Genomic DNA, 21,804 nt, shown 5'->3' on the forward strand with positions numbered 1-21,804 from the left:
GCATTTAGGTGGCGACTTGTGAGGGTCCTTGTCATGTTCAGTCAACATTTACATCCCGTCCCTTGTTACCCTCAGGCCCAATTACAATCAAACTTCATAAAGCCACAGTAAAACCCAGGGCTTTCCATCTCTGAGACTGCCAAGAGGCTGTAAAGCAGTTGACAAGAATTACAAGTGGCTGTATCTCAGGTAAACACATTTATAAAGTATTCCATTATTTATTTTAGTTACGAAACAGTCTCGTGACGGCCGCAGCTTTCTGAGGTTACACATCCCACACGGCCCGGGCAGCTTTATGGGTTTATGGGCAGTGACACAGAGCCAGGCTCGTCCCCAGCTCCTTGTGTGGCCAAAGGGCAGTGCCAGAAGGGCTCTGGTGTTCCCTGGGGTGCTGGCAGGGTGAGAGCTGCTCTGACCCTGCAGGTGCTGCTGAGCCCAGCCCAGCCCCGAGGCTCATTCCCTGCTCAGCCCTTGGAGAGGGACACGCAGCCCTGGGTGGCTGCTGTCACATCAAGTGACAATGACACAGCAGTGACAGGGGCCAGCTCCCTGCTGAGTTTCGTTTCTTTCAGAGCCCTTTTCTCTCAAGGAAGTGCTTTCTGCAGTAGCTCAAGGTCTATTTATAGACAGTGATAAAGTTATATTTGCTGGGAGACTGACGTCACCCAACCACTCACACCATCACATTTCATCCCGGAAATATTGATTAACCAAGAATGCAAACTTCTAAACTCTCACTACCCTAAGTCCAGCCACGGTCCTACTTAAAGGATTTCTTATATTTAAAGAATTCAAAAATAAAATGTGGCTTTGAGATTGATGCTGTGGCTAAATTGAACTTGTTTACCCCCACTGCTGCCACACGGATTTCCTTAAAACCATCCAGGCCAGCATACTCAAAAGTCTCAAAAAGTAGCAGCACAAATAAAAATAATCTCTATAAACCACTTGAAATGTAATCTAAGTTAATTTTTGTACAAAAATTATTCCTACTCTCCAGTCTAATTTTTTTTTCTTCAGTCCTATACTTTTTTGGAAAGTGTTTGCTATTTGTAGCTGACAAAAATACCAGAACGACAAACTCTGTGTCTGCAGAGGTTTATTTTGAGATTCCAGCAAGACATCCTGTTGTGCAGAATCCAGTTTGCTAATGACTTTTAAATACCATTATTGTGGCTGTGGAGGGAGGAAGATGTTGCACTCCATGTGCTCCTGAGAACAAATTTTACTCAGTACCTGTAAGAGAAGCAGTGGAAAATAACCAAGTTGTGAAATAATTTACCTTCTGCTCCCTTCCACCAAGGTGAGTAAAGTAGTTTATTTTTTTTCTTAGCAGCTTTCAAGCAGGCTGTTATCACAGCCCTGCTCTGGCTCCCTCAGCAGCCAAAGCTGCAGTGACCACAGATCAGTTTGAACAGCAGCACACGGAGCAGCTGCAGCTCAGCAACTGCAGCAAGGGAGCAAAGCTGGCAAAACACAAGTGTCAGGTCACCAGGGCAAAAAGTGCATTGAAATTAAGCACACAAATAGAAAACAGGCTGGTGCAGGCTCTAGGAAGTCAGGTAAAGAAACCAAACCACAAAACTTCTGCAAAAGTATGTTTTTAAGAGCCCTTGAAGCCACAAAGAGCAGCCAGTCCTTTGCAAGAAGTTATTTTTCTGCTGTGTGCAACCAGGCATGAATTAGATGAGTTAGGGCAGCACAGTATTTAGGGGTGGTATTTCCTGAATGACCCACTCAGAAAAATTACCCAGAAGCACCAGCTAATCAAATCATTTAACAAATGCTTAATGAGTATGCAAGTTTAAATAAAAACAAAAAAAATGGAAAGCTGGTCTGGATTCCCCTAGTATCTTGTGAGAAAATACACCCCAGGCCAAAAGGCATTTCCAGCATTTTCTGCTCAGCCAGGTGGTCTCATTGCAGTGCTGAGAACTGGAGCCACTTTGTCCCCTCCCATCCTCTGTGGCTGGCTCCTCCAGGACTAACAAACCCCTCAGAAATTAGCCCAGCCCCAGCAGTGGTTGCTAGAACAATGTGCAGTTTTAAGTGCACGTAGCAAGGTGTGGGATTATGTGGTGAGAGGGAAACATTTTTAGCTTTGAAGGAAAATATAATTCCTACTCATCACCTACAGGAGTGCAGAAAAAGCACCTTTGAGCGGTTTGGAAATAATAAGCAGTATTTAAAAAATAGCTTTTAGCTTTCAGCAGGACCCAGGGTAGGCACTGGCACATCTCCCAGCCTCAGCAGCCTGGATTTGTCCTGCAGGTAGGGGGGAAAATGGAGTGAGAGCATGGGCTGCCCAGGGACAGCCTCCTTCAGGAACAGGGTGTCGGGGGCACAGCCTCAGCAGGGCACCCCTAAAACTCCAGTGGAGACCCAAAATCTCTGAAAAACCCTCAAGCAACACGCCCAGCTCCTGGTGACCACGTCTCAGACAGGTGAAGAGGCAAAGCTGTAAAAGCCTGGCATGAGGGATGATTAATGTACAACCTGAGGGGACTCAAATTACAGGAGCAAGGGCGAGGGAAGGACCTGCACAGCCCCCAAAGCACCTCCAGGGAAGGGACAAGCCAAGCCACAAGGACACCGGTGTGTGTCCCCAACACAACACCTTCTAGTGGGGCATTTTGCTTTGTTCCACACCCCAGTGCCACTGCGTCCCCTCCCTGGCAAGGGCTGACCCCGTCAGGTGACAGCTTCTTTGCACTGGGAACAATCCCAACCTCTGGGACACCAAGCACAGGGAAGGGCCACCAGAACCCCAGGGCTGGAACAGGCACAGCTGGAGCCCCACGGCTCCTCAAGCCACAAACCAGCAAATTCTTAGAAGAGCTGCAGCTTTTACATAACACCTTCCCCTGCCCTCGCCCACCTGCACTGAGTCAGCACAGCAGCTTCTCCTCATCTGCACTCTCCCCTCCTGCAGAGGGTTATCCAATCTCTGCAGCCACCACAAAGGGAAGGGATCAAGAAACAATTAAAAAAGGGAATTTCTTCCCTCATCAGTTACTCTGATTTCTATTTTGCATCACTGTTGAAGTGACAGATATCACAGAAAATTACATCAGGTCTTTTCTGCCCTCTGACTCATGTTCCTAAATAACTCTGGTTGCCTCATTTCTCCTAACTTGGCTGACATCTAAGATTTTCCTCTCCTTAAAAAAAAAAAAGCTTTCTCCCTTCAGCCTTTCCAGGTGATTCTGAACATTCCCACGAGCTAATTGTAGGAAATTAGAAGAAAAGCAAGGGGGTTTTACCTGACAGACAGCCCACCTACCCCACTGCACTGATTACAACATGTGAACTCTACTGTGAGCAAACCCATCCTGTATCAGCTCCATACAAAATGGACTCATTAGATCCAGTCACTAAAACCACAGCCAACAGATTTACTATGAATAATTAAAGCATTTTGCAATCTTATGTTCTACATCCACCTACAACTGTGTTTATGTTGCTACAGAAAAAACCCCATTAGGGTTGAAAATCATTAATATAACTGCACCACGACTGAAGGGAGCCACAAGGGGACAGGACACCAAGAGATATGCTATTTTATTTAAAATCAGAACACAGTAGATAACAGAAAAACTTATTATGCAAACAACTCCACTGTATGTTCACAAGTTGCTCAGCATATGAAACTGCCCCTTGTTAAGACAGTCCAGGATCACAGAGAGGAACTGCTCAGGCACAGGACTCTGCCCCCTCTGAGCTCCACGGGAGGGTAAAGGAATTGTTGGTCTGAGCTCTGTGATTCCAGTTTGAGAGGGCAGAGAAGTCCCAGGAGAGGTGGAGGCTGAGGCTGTGGAGGTTGGGGCAGTCTTGGGGATGGTGACCTCGACCAGGCAGTGCCCAGGTGCCTCCTGGCATCCAGGGCAGCTCCTGTTCCTCCAGCTGTGAGGTGACCTGCCTGGATCAGCTGTGCTGGAACCACGACCCCACCTTCTGTGGGAGGCAGCCCTGAGTGCAGTGAGACCCAGCCAGAGCCAGAACTGCTCACTGCAGCCCCAGCTCCAGTGCCAGCTCACAGACCTGCACACAGGAGACTGGCACAAACAATGCTGCCCAAAGAGAGCATTTCCAATGCCACCAACACCTAAAGCCGTGTTACACATTGTATTTAAAGGATTTTTCTCCACTCCAATTGCTTTGGGGAAGTATATGCTATTTGTAGCAGACATCAAAAATCCTTTTTTTAATATATATATATATATATTTTTTTTTTTTGGCAAGCATCGTGAGCCACCCCCTCTCAAGTCTCAGCTTGCCTATGGCATTTTAATCTCACTATCTTATAAACAGTGCAAATTAGTACAATTCTAAACATCCTAGCCAGAGCAGAATTAATTTATTAGCTATAACAGAACAGGAGAAGCTGTTGAAGGGCAACAGGTTGAAAGCACTGCCACAGCTCATGCCAGGTTAGTGTTTCATCAAGTTTGTTGCTGAAAGGACTGAACAGCTTTCCACAGTCATTCTTCTCCTTTACGCTTAAACATCACCAGCAGTCAAGTAAATATTTACAGTTTGTGTGCACACACACACACAAAATTAATGGCAAAACGTTTTCCATGAGCAGCTGGACTTCAGTTATGAGCTTGCAATAACTGAAACATCACATTAGTTACATCAGCTATGTTCAAACTTACCCATCAGTGAAGGCAACTATAAGCTTACAAATAGCAGATACAGCTGTTTTTTCTGAAGTATGAGGGTCAGTTTTTGTTAAAGTCAGTGCTCTCGAAGAGCCCTTAAATTAGAGTTAAGCAATGGCCATTCAAATGATAAAATGCTAATATCCTAGAATTACAATCACAAGTAGTGATCCTAAGGCACATCAGCCACATGCATATGCAATAATGCATTGTTTTGCTTTCAGACAAAAAAAATTGCATTAGCTTTGTCTGTATTTAGTGTGCACAAGAGGTTGTTTTTAGATAAAGTATCCCTGAAAGGTCATTGTTATCACAAAAGTTACCAAAAGACAGAAGATTTAACAAGTAGTAAAAATATTTCTGGACTACTAATACCAATAAAGTCTGATACATAAAATGCAGTGCAAATTCACCATACACTTACCTATCACCCCCATCACTTCTGAGGATTTCCAACCCTCAGAAAAAAAGTTGGCACCTGATAAGTGTAAAATATACCTGGTTGTTTCTATGAAATCTCAGTAAAACTGAATTGGGAGTGTTTCAGAGTTTTTGTGTAGCAGGCTCAAAGTATGAATTTCTGTACTCAGACACCACCCTGGTAGCCCCCACCCACTTTAATTCTTTCTAGGACACAAACCATTTCTACAGCAGACTCATGTTTAGCATCCAGATACAACAGCTGCCACCCAAATACCAGCACTAACAGCACAGCAAAGTTATTTGAAACGAGTCATAATTAACCATGCTTATACAAAGCTTCAGTGAGAAAATAATACCAAGAAAAGATATCACACTATTAAAAAAAAAACAAACAAAACAACCACGTCCTGTACCATCACTAGATTACAGAAAAAACACACTTTGCAAACAAATCCAATGCACATTGCTTCACAAAATCCCCCATCTACAAAAACTTGCCAGACTTACACTGGGGAATTGGTTCAGATGCCAGCAACACTGACCAACCTTCTGCCTTGGTCTGCAGAAGGCAAAACCAGCCAAATGACCATATCACATTCTCAGAATGGAGAGCTTCCTGTTATGAGCTTAATTTCAGATTAGTATTTGCTAACCACCACACTCCAGAGGAAATGATTAAGGGACAATCCAGGTCTTACAAAAAGAAAAAAAAATGTTCTATTCTGACTGATGTTTGCAGTACAAACTTCCACACAATGCAGTGCATTCCAGCACAATGATACCAAAATAAGTGAAATAACCAGGGGCTTTGACAGGTTCTGGACTGATTGATAACAAATTCACAGACACGTTCTGTGCAAACAACAGGGGTTAAAATTTGCCTCCCCCAGTGCTGGATTAAAATACCAGCATGTGTCTGTACCTTAGGCTTCAAGAGTCACATCCAGAGTGAAATCTGAGCTGCCCTAAAAAGCCTCTCCTGCCCAGTGGCAGAAGTTAAGAACAGATTCTGTAAGATGCAAACAGCCACCATGGACTGCAAAAGGCTTTTCTTTTTTGCCTACCTGCAGAGGAACATTAACTGCAAAATCCAGATAGATAACATGCCCCAGACTGCAAAACTAAACGAAATGGGAAAGTTAAAAGTAGTTCTGCCAAGTGAGAGACAGAGTTAAGAGATAAAATGAAATTGTGGAAATTCAAGTGGGCAATTACATGTGAAAATCCAGTATTTGATTAAGAAAATACCCTGCCTAGATTCCTGGAATCACATGGTAGCAAAAGCTAAGCACCTGTGTAAAAAAATCATTTCTGTATCCAAGGTGTGGAAAAGGAGACAAAAATCAACTGTTAGAAAGAGTCTTAATAGGCAAGGAAGTAAAACTGCCTGGTAAAGTGTCTATAAAACCCTAAACTGGCTCTACAAACAGTTTAGTTTCATTTCAAGAGACCAGGACTTTGAGGGTATCAAGCTATTTAGGAGTGGGAGTAGTGCCTACTTTGATTACACACTAAGGTAACAACTGAAATGCAGAAATGAAACTCTTGTCCTTTTCCCTGTCTGAACCCCCCCAAGGTGTTCTGACAGGAGTTTCAGCTCAGTGAGCTCTGAAAACGCCGTGCACCTGGCCCTGGATGCAAAGGGACACCCAGGGTGTCCTGTGCACACCCCGTGCCCAGCAGTCAGATATGGTTGTTACCATCCCAACACTGTCACAGAATTCCTTAGAGGGACAACCAGCTCCCCGTGTGCCACACATCCATCCAGCTGCCAGGGGAATCCATCAGAACGCAGGAGGATGCTGATTTCCCATCACTGAGGAATTCAGAGCGTGACTCGGTTTGTAACGTCAGCAAATCCACTGCGAGCGCCTTCCCAGTCTGATGGACTTACAGAATTTACACCTCATCACCATCCCAGGAAAACCTTGTCACCACTGACCTTTGCAAACAAACATCATCACATTTAGCAAAGCAATTGCAAACCTCTGCGCCACAGCTCGGCCTTTGTGCTCCATTGTGCAAAGAACAGAGGCTTCCCATTGCCTACAGCAAGTCTCTGATGGGGGAAAAGGAAATAGAAGCACCAATACATAAGTCAGGCGCACCCAAATATTTACTGGAGGATAAAGCCAGGATGTGGAGGAAGGCGAGGCGGTCTCTGGGGAAGAGGTGGAGGGTAGGGCGGCACGAACTGAGCTGGGTATCCCGGCTGTGGCACCTGACTGGTGGGCTGAGCCGCTCCCGGCCGAGGCGGGAGAGGAGGGCACGGAGCACCCGGGTAGGGAGGAGCCGGTGCCGAGCCCAGGGCCGCGGTGAAGGGAGTGGGGAAGCGTCCGGCCGGGCCCGAGATGGGCGGCGGCGGCGGCACCCGCCGCGGCAGCACCGGGGGAGCGGGGTTTGCATCTGCCCGGTAGGGATCGGCTGCCGCGGGCTCGGGGAGCCTCGGCTGCGCCGGCGGCTGAGCCTGAGCAAGTCTCTGTCCCTTCAGCACCATCTCCTGCAGCTTCTCGATCTTCACCCGGCGCAGGTGAGCCAGCTTCCTCTTGCTCTGGTACTCGTCGATGAAGGAATCCAGTGGTATTTCACCATCAAGGAACCTTTCTGCCATATTCTGTCAAATACAGAACATTCTCTTAGGAAACAGCCTACTGCAACAGAATCTAAATGGCTCACATCCCAAAAATAGCAGCATTTTGCCTGTGATTTTCCAGCTGGCATATGGAAGATGACTGGCATACTGAAGACTTCTGAGCAGAACTCCGAGTTACTTATTACTCAGAAGCACTGAGAGTTAAATATCACTTATGCATAAATTTATACTGAAGTAACAGCAATAAAAACATCTGAATGTTGCTCTGAGCGTCCCCCTGATCACCAGAGATGGGAACTAACCAAGTGCAGCAGCTTCCCAGATTGCCAGCTAAGCTGAATTACAGCTGAGGGCTGCCTGAATGCCAGCAGAAACACTGGGAACTCTGTGGGACTCAGCACAGAGACTACTGCTAAGTCAGGCTTAAGACTCACCCTTACTTGTGGCTTTGGGTAAATGATGTTTAATAATTGAGAGCTGAACAAACAGAAAATCACAAAATTCAGCTCGTCCTGGGAACGTCTTTTCACGATCACAACTCAAGGCTAATAAGCACATTTTTTTCTCCTGATTAATTAGAGAAGATGCCTGCATGCAAATCAGCAAACAAAACCAAACACTCCCATTATTCTGAAGTCACCCTTCAAGCACTTGTGTGTCAGCAAGTGGTGACCACTGGCACCTGCACAGACACACTGAAATCACATGAAATCTTTCACCAGAAACACTGGAGGAAAAGCAGCACAGGCACAGTTTTCTTTATTAGACTACTAATTGATATTTATTATGAAGTAATACATGTACCAGGCAAACCCCATTGAAAAAAGATTCCACATTTTTAAACTCTACAAGTTTGAAGGCAAAGCCAAGGAACTAAGAGGGTTTGCCTATCTTTTCTAAAAAAGAGCACTTTCTGTCTTGAATGTCAAATATGTTAAGAGCAAAAAATTACTCAGATAAAAAAGAAATAAAGTTGCTGGAATCAAATAGATGCTCCCTGAAGCTCAAAGCAGAGACAAGTCCATATTCTTAAAACTACTCCTTAATCTGTCACATGCTCAGCAGTGCAGCCATGGACACTGGAAGGTTCTGGTACTGGTGAAGTGGCAGAACTGGGGAGTTCTGGCATTACCTCTGTGTCTTCCTCAATCTTTGCCCCCTCAGTCTGCAGCAGTGCCAGCAGGGTCTCCAGGGAAGCATTACTGGATTGTCTGTCTGCAAAGGCACAGGAAGGACAAGGACAGAAAATGAGAATGGCTCTAAGTGACTTGGAACTACACAACAACCTCCAAGGCAACAGTAACAAACAGATTAAGAAGTTCAGGAATATTGTCAGAGTACTAAGAGCTGAAATTTAATTCCAATTATACATTTATAATATTGAAAGCACTTCAGCAAGTGCAGTATCAGATGTGCAATAAATTCAGTATGAAAGTTACATGTAATATTCCATTTGATTTATAAATAGTCACTGACAATTCGAAGTGCTTTGCTGTTTAGCAAGGTAACTGAAGTAGATAATTTAGGGAAGAGTAGGTCAAGAACAGGTAGGTAACAGGAAGAATCCACAGTATCTGTTACGAGGCGTGACAGTCACTTAATAAATCATCAGAAGTGTGATCTATTTCAGCACTACACAAGAATGGCATTTCACTTTGTATCCTAATTCACACAGCTAAAAATGAGACGCCAAAAACCAAACAGGCAACAGATTTACACTCACTTAAAAAACAGCAAATCATAATTGTCAACAGCCGGTGTTACCTAGTTTTGTTTTTTTTATCTGGTATGCTTCAAAAAGAACTTGCAGCTCTTGATATTTCTCGGTTAAATTTGATTTCAGAGACTCCAACTTTGGCTGGTACAGGAGATTTCCCTCTGCCAGACTGCGGTTGCTGGCAAGAGTCATGTCCTTGCTGTGCTGAACATTTTGGGCCTGGATAGAAATTAAAAACCAAAAAAAAGTGTGTGAAATGACAGTGAAATTATTAAGCAAGACAAAATGAGGCTTTGAAAATTTTTAAATAAACAACAGAAGTGTGTAAGAATTAGTGCTGTGGCACTGGACCTGCAACTGGTGAACAAATGATGAAAATTGACAGATAAAGCAACAGCTCTTGAAAAAATCTGAATTCCAGCAGTGAGATACAATGGCTGCAGAAGATTATCATCCCTTATCTTATTAATGTGTAAAAAATAAGGATTGCATCGTGACTGTTCCTTCTCCAGAATATTCTTCCCCAACTGTGTTACACCAATCCTGGATTAATGCCAAAACCTTCATTTTTTTCCAGTTTAATCCTTCTGCTTAACAGTTCCTAGCCTAAAGAAAAAGTGACAATTCTCACACACCCAAGATTCAGCCAGCTTCCAGTTTGCTCACACTCACACATGCACATGAGTTTATAGTGTTTGGACAAGTCTGCCCTGGGTGTCACATTAGATTCATTAAAATATTCAGATGGCAAAAGGGAAAAAAAACCCAAACAAACCAACCAAGGGATTTGATTTCAGATTCTCAGGCTGAATCAACACGTGGAACAGTCCTCCCAGGGCACAACAGGCTAATTCTACTGAGCTGCCTTCAAAAGCAACAGAAGTTTGGTGCATTTTTGTGATCTCCTCATCCACGTGCCCCTCTAGTCCAGGTTATCCCTGTTCAGCTGCTCCTGCCACACTTCTGGGTGGACACACAGCCACACCCCACCAACAGCAAAAAGGAAACCCAAATGAGCTGCTTAATAGCCCCAGAAAAGGTCAGCATCAAAATTCAGGTGTTTTTCCAAGCACTGCAACTGTCTTTGAGAGCAATTACTTCCTTTTGCAATATTTATATGCTATTTTAATTTCCTAAATTCAAAACTTGCTTGGTGTTACTTAAACACTTCTGTCCCCAGATATTGCTCTTCAAATGTCAAAGCTTTACTCTGACCCTGTTCTCACCAAATCCTTTAAAAACCCAACAACCACCACAAAGGATAATGCAGAGTCCTAAATTCTACATCAATCCCAATTCTACTCCAAACTGCGAAATTCAGAAATTACATTTTCAAATTGTTTTGTCTCCTCAAGCCTAAATAAGCACCCAAGCCCCTGCTTGTGTTCAAAGTGGATCCTTTCAAAGAATAAAAAGAAAGTTCTCTTCCTACCTTTTAATCAAATGCAAAATAATTTAAATTAAACTGGTTTCCATTTGTTTATTCTCATATAATCTGATCCAGTTAGGACTGTTGCTTTCAGAAAGCTGAAGTCCCCCTATTTTACATTTTTTTAAAAAAAAGAATTATGAAGGGAACTAAAATGCACAAGGTTTTCACAGCTCAATTAGTGGCATCCAAGTCTTACCAAGCCCTGTTTCTGGCTACCTCCTGAACTGGCAGCCAAGGAAAACTCTGTGCACAAAGATTGATGGGTCCTGGTGCCTCTGTCACCATTTTAATGAGCTCACAGCAAATTCAGTATTTTACTGCCTGGGAGGCTGATGCTCTCATGCCAACAGTCAGGCAGGAGAGAGCAGCTTAATGAGTGAACTTTGATCTCCCCTTTAGGATGGAGAGGATGTACATTTACTCAGGGCACAGAAAAAGCCAGTGGACACAAACCTGTAAGCTTTCAAGAGCACAAATACCAGGAAAAGGAAGCTTTCACTATAATCATTTAGAGCAAAGAGGAGGAGGTAGAACTCCAAATAAACAGAGTAAGAAAAGGCTTCCTAAAGTCAGATGAGACTTTTGTGATGTCCCTGCCTCAAGTGTCAGAATATTTTTCAACAGGACCAGGCAGGAGGAAGAAGCAACAAATTCCTAACCTTTCATAAAGATCTGCTGAATAACTTTGAATAATTTCACATGTGTGAAGATGAGTAAATACCACTAGGACAGGATGTACCTGACTTGCAAAAACAAGAAAAACGTGATTAATGTGACCTGCCTACCTCTAAGGCAGAGTGACATCCTGTCCTTTGCACCTGATATCCAATAATTATGTACTAAACTTCAGCAAAATTTTTAAAAATACTTGTTTTAAACTGAAGAAGTTAAGGTATTTGTAATTGCACTTTAAGTTATAGTGCTTGAAATTACACAGGACTTAATGACTGAACTTTCTCCATATTACAACATTTCTGAGAAGGGCATATTTTTTCTAACAGAAATTGATAAAAAACAGTAATTGACACTTAATGATGAATTAAGATGTCACTCCTGAAGTCTTCACTGCCAGCACTGGTCTGTGTCACATTTCTTTTAACAATGCACACTTGGAGAGATGAGAAACTTGAATTTCACCCAAAACCATGAGAAGAACCAGTTCCTCAGAAACAAAGCAAACTTAGGAATTATGTTTAATGAAGACCCATCCACTTGTTTCAGCACACTGAAATATTTCATGTCACTCAAAGAATTCTGAAGTCTGTGAATTCTATTTCACAAACAGAACAGATACAGTCCCAGTGATGCAACTTGAACACAGTCACAATCTATAAACTAGAATAATCTCTGTCACTGATGTTAAGGTCTGTGCAAAAACCTTACAGCAACTGTTCCACCACAACTGCAAGTTAATTTGAGGAATCAGAAAGCAAACACTGTAAAGTCTGCCTGAAGAGTGCTGCAGAAAAGCTTTCTAAAAATGAGTAATTTAAAACTACAAAACAAAAAAAAAAAAAAAGCTGCAAAATCATCCAAGGGTTGAAGGCACAGTCCAGCATGAGCAGTCTATTAAGATTATCAGTGCAGCACAAAGCATGCTTTCAGCATCCATTCACAGCTTTCCACAAGCCCAAGACAAAGCTGAGGAAGGAATAAATCCAACAAAAGGTATTTTGTTGTCACATGTGATAAAAATGTGCATTAGCAGGGAACTGCTCCTGCACTGGTCATTCACCTGCCCACTGGAAGTGTGAGGAAAAAAGTTATTTAGAGATAAAAGTCAGGAGCATGGGAGTCCAGCAGAATTCCTAACAAGACTCTTGAGGTCATGAGCACTTCAACAGGCAGGAAAGCTTCATCTGAAACCAGATGAAAATACCAGTCAGAATCACAAGACACAATGAGACGGGATAATATTAAAGAGAATATATATATATATATTTTTAACTGCTAAGCTCTCACTGTGAATTCTGAATGGGACAAACAGGGCAACCACACTGAGCTGCTTATAAGGGGATTTTCTTGGTACAAAGATTGCTCACTGCTGAGCAGACCACTCAACACCAAACTGTGCTGCAAGAAAATGAAGCCAAGGACACACAGAGGTTTTAGTAACAGAGGTTACTAAAAACAAAAGTCACGGTTTATGCAGCACTTCAAAATCTCAGCTGCTTAAAAATTAATTTCTTTAATGGACATAATTTGAATAATTTTACTCAAGGATTTATTTAATGAGCATTTCCAAGAGCAGGCAGCAGCAACTGCTTTGGGAATTTAGAGTCTACTACTTTTATGAACTGCAGCTTTGTTTCATCCCACTTTTAAAAAAGGGGGAAAAAAAAGCTGGATAAAATTAAACCAGAACTAGTACTAGCTTAGCAACACCCATACTATAAATGTTGATCCCTTACTCCAAAATAATGGTTTGCAGCAGGAGTTATTTGTGTAAAACGTCTCTGAGAAGCGTCACCCTGGTTCCTCCAAAAGCACATTCCCAGAGGAGCTGCCTCCTGAGAAACTGAGCAATCCTGGCTACCCACAAAGTCCATCAAGAGCTGCTATAATTATAAGCTTGCCCTGGCCAGCACCACAGCAAGGAGTCTCTGGGTACCTTCGAGAAAAAGTCTCTTAAGGAGCTATAAATAAAAAGCAGCTTTGTGTGGCACCGTTTTAATTGCTTTATACATAGGACACATCCATGGTAGTTTTAGATTTCTCCAGCCTCTATCATTCCCACATTCTCTTTCACTTACATACTTGTAAATTAAGAAGAAAATATGCAGTCCCACTGTGGAAGTATAAAGATGCACATTCGGAGTGTCAAATTAACCCCTGAAACAGGAGCTGACAGGTGCAGAGTAGGAGAAGAGACTTCTTTTACAGAAGATTTAGGAGTGCTTTTCATCAAGGACTCGTGAATAATAATACACCCCCTAACAACATCTGTTCTGTAATAAATATTAAAACATACTGCAAAGTAATTAGATTGGCTAAATTTAGCTCTTCTGATTACTTGGAAATGACAAAATAAAGCTTAGAAGGTAAGCTGCAGTTCCTAGACATTTCTTGCAGAAGCAAGACAGCACTGCAATTTGCACTCATCAGGCACAGACAGGTTACTCATCTGATGCTCAGCTAGAAGAGAAAAATCTGTAGTTGTCACCAAGTCTAATTCCTAACTTTGCAACTAAATTTCATGTTTGGCCAACAAGAACATGACCACTTGCACAATGTGGTTTTAGGACAGGAGAGGAATCCAAGAAATCTGGGCATGAATGCACATAGTTTAACTTGGACTTTCTGCCCTGCATGATCTGTTCAATCAGCTTTTGAGAAAAGGACTATGCTCAAAAAATTCCTTTTGTGCTTGCCAGTGTACTCTGAAATGCTGGAATGAGAAGAAGGCAATACATTTCTGACTTCCTGATTTCACATAATTAAGGTATTGAAAAGCAAACAATATCTGGCCATGGAACCTCAGCAGTCAGTAACACAACACTGCACTGCTACAGAAGTGATGCTCCAGGAGATAAAAGGAAAATTCACTTTCACAGGAAAATTCATCAAATCACCACCAGTGTCAGGTCACAAATTCTCTCATCTGTGCTTTTTAGGGTTATCTCACTGAGACTGACTTTTATAAACAAATCACTTTTATGATCCTGCCACGGTTTGGAACTCAATGGTCTTTCAGGTCCCTTCCACCCCAAACCATCCTGTGATTGTCTGTTTAACGAAGATGGATGCTGTACATGCACTGATCAACCTGAGAGATGATAAAAAAAGCCCTCCTCAGTTTTAGAAGACTGGGAGTACCAGACAAGCAGCTTCCTTCCTTCTTCTGGCAGACAAGATGTTGGTTGTTCAAGCCCTGCAAACGCAGCCTCAGCCAGGAAGAGCAGCAGCTCAGCTCTGCTGCCACCGTGTCACACACCTGGGGACACACGTGCAGGACGCTCTGGGAGCACAGCACCCCGTGGGCACACTCACACAGGCACACACCCCCGCAAATCCTGCTCAAATGCCACACAGGATACATTCCCTCTCAGGCTGGAAGTGCCTATTTTTAGCTGTTAGCAAGTGGTTTTTCCAAATCCTCCTCCTCTGTGAACAAAACACTGGGGTTTGAGCTGGGTTTCCCTTGCAACAAGGAGAACAAAGGGTTTTTTCAGCTGTGGAATATTCAGCTTTAACCAACTTTGCCCCTGAAAATACAAGTCACCTCAGAGAAGTGACTCGAGAGTCGTGATTTGATTGGAATGTCACAGTAAAATCAGGAATTTAAGGACTTTGGAACAACCCACAACCTGGATGCACATGGACTGACAGCCAAGCAGCAGTGAGGTCACCACGGAGCCTCCTTAATGCTCAGGATTTCCCTCTCTCCCTCTTCCTGCACACACTTCCCAGTGAAAACTCAGGTCCCAGCAGCACATGCAACAAACAATTCAGTGAAGGCAAAAACAGGAGGAGGAAGAAATATTCAAGCATGGCCAATTCCTTCCAAGATGGGTAAACACATTTCTAGTTGAACAGACTCCAGTAAAAGCCTCCACATCCAATAAAAGAGGATTAGGGCAGACAGCAGCACAGCCCTGTTTCCACACAGCCTGAGCACCTCCAAACCTGGCCACACTTCCCAAACACCACAAAATATTCCCTCGGGCCCGCAGAGCTTCACTCTACAATTTAGAAGCCTCAAGATGCCAAGGAAGGAGGAAAACCTGAGGGTCAAACCGAGAATATGGGCTGGTTGTGTTGAGAGGAGGGATTTTTTTCTCCTGAGGTCATGGGGTTTTTTGTCACTTCTGACCTACAGTCTTAAGTCCACGCTGATAAATAAATTATAAAAAGGAGCCCACCAAGGCAGGCCTTGTGCTCGTGTCCCTTGGCAGGGGTCACTCTGGAGCCAGCAGCACTGCACCCCTTCACATCTCCACCGAGTTAAGCCCATCGTAACCCGCTGAGTTTCCTTAAATAGTTTTTATTCAGCAGGGTGCTCCTGCCCCCAGCACACCAAGAGCTCTCTGTTCTACTTTCCACAGCCTGGTTCTTCTAAGTTCTCAAAATACAGGCCTGCACAAAAAAAGTTATTATGGCTGCCCCACTCTCAGAAATCTATTGGCACAAAGCTCAAAATCCAAATTGTTGAATAATACAGCAAATAAATTCCCCAGGACACCTCATCAACTCAGCCCCAGCCTTCAGTGGGCCTCTCCATGTGTAATTCTTTGATAATTTGGCTCGAGGTGATCCAAAACAATTTCCTCAGAAGCACCAAAAGGGCCAGAATCTTAGTCTGAGGGAACACAATTATAATTGATTTCACTTAATAAACTAAGCTTCTTTCTAAAGAACACATTGCCAATGTTTTGCTTCTCCTGAGGCTTCTGTCCTCTAATTTAAGAAAACAAAAAAAACCTAATAAATACAGGACCCAGAGAAGCAGAGCACATTTTTTTCTTTTCAAGTTTTCATACATATAGTTTAATCCTATTCACTCTTATCTGACTGAGAGTAAGATTCTTTCAGGGCCATCTGTGGCCAAATAAACCCAGAACAGTCTCATATCTGAACTGTAACACCCAGTGTCCACTGGCACACAGAAAAACCAGCTACAGACAACCTCAGCCAGAGGAAGAAAACAGGCTCCTATTTTGATTTAAGAATCACAGATCCAAAAGCACAACTTAGAGCCTGATGCACTGACAAAAACACTTCAAACGGGCAAAACAAGCAGCAGAAAAGCCTGACAGCCCTGGCTGGGCTCGGCATACCAACCGAGGCACACAGAAATCTCTTTCACATTGTTTTGAATTCACCCTGGCAAAATCCTCCACCGCGGCCACGGCACGGAACAAGGGCTGTGCGGGCGCACAAGCCGAGCCCACCTCCGGGCCGCCACCGTCTCCTTAATTCAGTGGCTTGAATTAATTGAACTCCGCGTTTTCAGCCCGCCGAGCCCTCAGCCCTCCTACGGCACCCGGCGGGCACCGATCCCGGTGAACAAAAGGCCGGGAGAGCGGGGCCGGGGGCGGCAGCGAAGGGGGAGCACGGCAGGGACCGGCGGCGCTGCCCGCAGCCCCGGGGCTCCGCACGCACCGGCGGCTCCGGGCAGCGCGGAGCCACGACCCCCCCACACCGAGCGGCACCGGGACCCCGCGGGCTGAGGGGGGCGGCCCGAGGAGAGGCCGCGGAGTACGAGGCAGCCCCTCACCTCTTCCATCTCGCGGGCCATGTCCTGGAGCTGCTCCTCGTCGTCCAGCAGCGCGCTGAGCTCCTGCAGGCTCAGCGCCTCCAGGCGCCGCGCGTCCAGCGCCATCCCGGCCCCGCTCCCGCTCCGGCCCCGCTCCGGCCCGGCCCCGCACCGGAAGTGCCGCCGCGCTCTCGCCCCGGCCCGCCGGGCACCGCCCTCAGCGCCCCCTGCCGGGGGGGGCGTGTCGGGGCGTACCACGGGGGCTGCGCGGCGGGAGGGGGGGCGCTGCTGGACGGAACCAAAGGGGACGGGGGGCCGCGGTGGCTGAGCGAGCCCGGGCTGAGGGGAGCCCCTGTGAGGGGGTCAGGCCCCTGTGAGGGGATAAAGCCCCTGTGAGGGGTCCATGAGGAAGCCCCTGTGAGGGGGTGAAGCCCCTGTGAGGGGTCCATGAGGGAGCCCCTGTGAGGGGGTGAGGCCCCTGTGTGAGGGGTCCATGACTCTGAGGGGTCCATGAGGGAACCCCTGTGAGGGGGTGAAGCCCCTGTGAGGGGTCCATGAGGGAGCCCCTGTGAGGGGGTGAGGCCCCTGTGAGGGGGTGAAGCCCCTGTGAAGGGTCCATGAGGGAACCCCTGTGAGGGGTCCATGAGGGAGTCCCTGTGAGGGGGTGAAGCCCCTGTGTGGGGTCCATGAGGGAGTCCCTGTGAGGGGTCAATGAGGGAGTCCCTGTGAGGGGGTGAAGCCCCTGTGAGGGGTCCATGAGGGAGTCCCTGTGAGGGGTCAATGAGGGAGTCCCTGTGAGGGGGTGAAGCCCCTGTGAGGGGTCAATGAGGGAGCCCCTGTGAGGGGGTGAAGCCCCTGTGAGGGAGGGGTCCATGAGGGAGCCCCTGTGAGGGGGTGAAGCTCCTCTGAGGGGTCCATGGAGGGAGGCCCTGTGAGGGGGTAAAGCCCCTGTGAGGGGTCCATGGAGGGAGGCCCTGTGAGGGGGTAAAGCCCCTCGAGGGTGTATGGCTGAAGCCTCTCCATGGGCAGAGCGCAGGACAGAGCCTGGCACAGAGCAATCTTTGTGTGCTGTGCTCACATGAGGCGCTCGGCGCCCTTGGAGTCCCGAGGGATTGGTCATTGAGGTTGGAAAAGACCTCTGAGATCATCAAGTCCAGCTTGTGACCGATCACCACCTTCTCCATCACACCACAGCAATGAGTGCTGCATCCAGTAGTTCCTTACACACCTCCAGCAATGGGGACTCATGGGCAGCCCTTTCTGAAGTTTTATCACCCTTCCAGTTAACAAATTCCTCCTGGTGTCCAGCCTGAGCCTCCCCTGGCCCAGCCTGAGGCTGTTCCCTCTCCAGGCTGAGTCCCTTTCCCAGCTCCCTCAGCCTCTCCTGGTGCTCCAGGCCCATCCCCAGCTCCATTCCCTTCCCCGGACATGCTTCTCAATTCCTCCTGAAGGGAGGCCCCAGAAATGGGCTCAGGTGTGGCCCCGGAGTTGTGGCTTTGGGACACTCGGAGGTGGGGCAGGTCCCCTGTGTCCTTCTGGACGGAGCGCTCCAGGCCCATCCCCAGCTCCATTCCCTTCCCCGGACATGCTTCTCAATTCCTCCTGAAGGGAGGCCCCAGAAATGGGCTCAGGTGTGGCCCCGGAGTTGTGGCTTTGGGACACTCAGAGGTGGGGCAGGTGCCTGGGATGGCTCAGGCTGTCCCCTGTGTCCTTCTGGACGGAGTTGGGCTCCCAGAGAGCCTTCCCAGCCCCTCCAGCACCCAGCTCCTGCCTGAAGTGCCATAGCCACTCGTGGCCTCCTTTGTTTAAAACTCCACAGCTGTAAATTTGGAAGGAAAATCAGTTAGATTTAACTCGCATTTCCTTACCCAGTTTGGGGCTTGGCTGGAGTAAATCTCAAAAGAGTGATTGCATTATTGTTCTCAAGCCTAGGCTGAATACTTATTTAAGTTAAAAATAGCTAAAAGTCATATCTGGCCAAGCTTTGGTGCTAGGCCATTTCATCCATCTTAAACCCTTTCTTCTTCAACAGTGAAGATCAATAAATAATCTGCTAAAGATGTGTTTCATGGTAAATTTAAATACTTTTGAAATGCAATGTAGTAAAAACTGCGTCAATTAAACCACCATATATTTTGTTCTTCTGATTTTTATCAGTCATGTCACCAGCACTGGAGTAGGCAGTGTGTGGTAACCCTTAGGAGCAGCAGCTTCCCAATTACTGCTGCTGTTAGCAGAGCTGATAAAGACAATTATGCCTGGAAACAATTAATTGTGTTAAAAGAGCCTAAGTTATATGCATCACTTGGCATGCAGCACCTTCCTGGCCTGCTTTTGTCCCTACGTGGGTGTGGGTGTGTGTATTATTTCCGTGTGTGTAACTCTGGAGAGAGAGCCAAAAGGAGCCAAGAGCCAAGGGAGCAGGGGAGGGAATGGCCACGTGCTCCTCGTCCTTTGGAGCTGATATTTTTGATCTAACTGGGAAGAAAAAAAATTAAAAATCCATACAGTGACCGAATACAATTCTGATGCAATGAAGTTGCAGTCACACTCAGGAAGTGACCCAGCAGTTCCTGGCAGGACACTGTGATGACGTGACAGCTTTATGCTTGTTCTTTTGTCCTACAACTAAACTCGGCTCCCCACACCTCCCACCTTCCCAAAAGCCCTCTTTGTCGTTATTACCCACAGGCAATAACGACCAGCAAGGTGACCCTGCTGGAGGAAGCCTTCCAGCCCTTTTGGCAGCCTGCTGCAGGCCCAAGGGCTCGCTCAGAGGGAGGCGAGGGCGCGATGTTTGCGCAGCAGGAAGCTGAGCCCAGGGTGGGGAGAAGGCGCTCAGTGATACAGGAATGTCCCAGCATCACAGCTCTCACCACCCCAGCACACCTGCCTGCTGCAGGTATGTGCTGTGTGCCAGGTGAGTCAGCAGCCGTGCCCTGGGCACTGCCAGGGCTTTGCACAGTCACCACAGCCCTGCCTTGCTCTTTAAAACCAGCAGATAGTCGCCCTGCCAACACCATTCCACACAGCCTGTATTTGCACAAGCCCATCAAACAGGGTTCCAGCCACGGGTTAAACCTGCTGTAAATCTGCACATGCAAACACACGTACAGATATGCACACATGCAAACAGAGGAATTAGCTGAGGGATTAGGAGAAGCCCTTTCTTCCCAAGAACATTGGTAATTTGAACTTCATACCATAACTAAATAAATGGTTTGGGGGGAGTGTGGTTCAGAAGAGTCTGACTCAGCTTCATGTTGTAGATCTAGTTTTACCACTGCCTCACTGTGTGATCTTGAGTGGAGCTCTCGGATTCCCTCAACCATGGTGCCTTTTGCTGAAAGAGTAAGAACTGCTCAGTCACAGGTGAGAACATAACTCATTTGTGCTCAAGTACAACATACATTGAAAATACTGTTTCTCCCTGGGTGGGTAATTTGGGTTCTGGTGATGGTGGAGAGGGGTCTGCATTAAACATCTGGGTTGTTTTTGAGTACTTCGGTCAGCACCTGCATGTAATTGAGCTCTCCAATTTTCTAGAAAAGCAGCTGAGGCTGAGACACAAGATAGAAGTCAACTGCTTTTGTTTTTATTTTATTTTCCATTTGGACAGGTAGGATGGTGCCTTCCCATTCTGCAGTCTTCATGGAAGATAAAGGTTTTGTGACAGCACATCACTGGGACAGGATATGAAGGATTGCAGATAAGCCATGATTTTGGGCTACAGGGTTTATCAAATATTGCAGTGCTGCAGGCTGGGATTTATCATCTCCCCAGGCTTGGTTGCTATTTGCCTTTGCTGAAATCCTTTTGAAGGGTGACAGCATTCAAGTACATTAGAACTGTAAGGAGGCAAAGTACAGAAGTCAGGATTTCTTATTACAGGAGAAATGGAATAAAAAAATTGTGAAGATTACAGGGGAAACCATGTCATGGTGAATAAGAAGTCAGGCTCCAATCTTGGGGAGAAATGGCATCCAGACTAGTTTAAATAAGATGTTAGGTATTTTTTTTCTATTTAAACTTGATCTTGAATTTCCTCCTGGTACCTCATATCCTTTTACGGTCAGTAGCACTGCCCTCATGCATATTTATTAGATTTAGACATATTTTGCAAGTCACCTTCACATCTTATTTTCTTTTCCTGGACAAACTGGTTGGTTATGTACACATTGAATTTGCAAATCTCATCTCTGGTGTACATTAACCCCTATTAGTCTGGTTGCTCAATGTGCAGATAAGTTTTGGGGCTTATTTGTAATTTAACTTCCTTCTGTATATTAAGCACAGCCCATACTTCTGTTTAGTTTTCACAACCCAGATTCCTTCGCACATGGAAATGACCTGCATATCCAGCATCCTGGCAGAGAAACAGCCCTTCTCTTTGAGAGATCAGTGCCATGCTGTCTGAGAGAGAGCAGGAATGAGGTGTTTGCAAGGTGCTCCTTCCTTTCAGGGAGCTGCAGGTGTCAGAAGAGCAGCAGGTTTATTTACCTGCACTTATTTTCTTTGCCCTGAGCTCACAGTGAAGCTGGAATAGAAGAGACAGATTTAATTTTTCCTCCCCAGACTAAACCACATCTCTGAACCCAAGCTAGAAGCACTTTCTGTTTGCTTGTGGCACTTCCAGACCTGCTGAAGGCCTAGAAAGTGCAGCCACTGAAACACACACTTGGTTATTGAGGCAGAGGTTGGTGTGGCAGGGGACAAGTTGTTGGAATAAACACAGCTGTGTTTTTTCCATCACTGTGTGCTCATTTACTGGGCCGGTCA

At 45.8% G+C, this 21,804-nt stretch overlaps 1 protein-coding gene across 2 annotated transcripts; it reads right to left on the minus strand.

Moving 5' to 3' along the window:
• Window positions 1–1,081: 1,081 nt before the first annotated feature.
• VPS37B (VPS37B subunit of ESCRT-I) lies at window positions 1,082–17,189 on the minus strand. Of its 2 annotated transcripts, XM_039724486.1 has the most exons (5): window positions 17,047–17,189; window positions 9,445–9,616; window positions 8,813–8,895; window positions 7,196–7,701; window positions 1,082–1,236 (listed from the first exon to the last, which is right to left on the minus strand). In XM_039724486.1, exons 1-4 carry the CDS (start codon window positions 17,149–17,151, stop codon window positions 7,204–7,206), a joined length of 858 nt encoding a protein of 285 aa, XP_039580420.1. In that variant the 5' UTR covers window positions 17,152–17,189; the 3' UTR covers window positions 1,082–1,236; window positions 7,196–7,203. The 2 variants fall into 2 exon arrangements, with proteins under 2 accessions (XP_039580420.1, XP_039580419.1); XM_039724485.1 differs by lacking the exon at window positions 1,082–1,236 and having other exon boundaries at window positions 3,545–7,701.
• Window positions 17,190–21,804: the final 4,615 nt, after the last annotated feature.

Source organism: Passer montanus, unplaced genomic scaffold (genome assembly GCF_014805655.1).
Source record: "Passer montanus isolate IOZ18808 unplaced genomic scaffold, ASM1480565v1 scaffold53, whole genome shotgun sequence".
Lineage (NCBI taxonomy): Eukaryota > Metazoa > Chordata > Aves > Passeriformes > Passeridae > Passer > Passer montanus.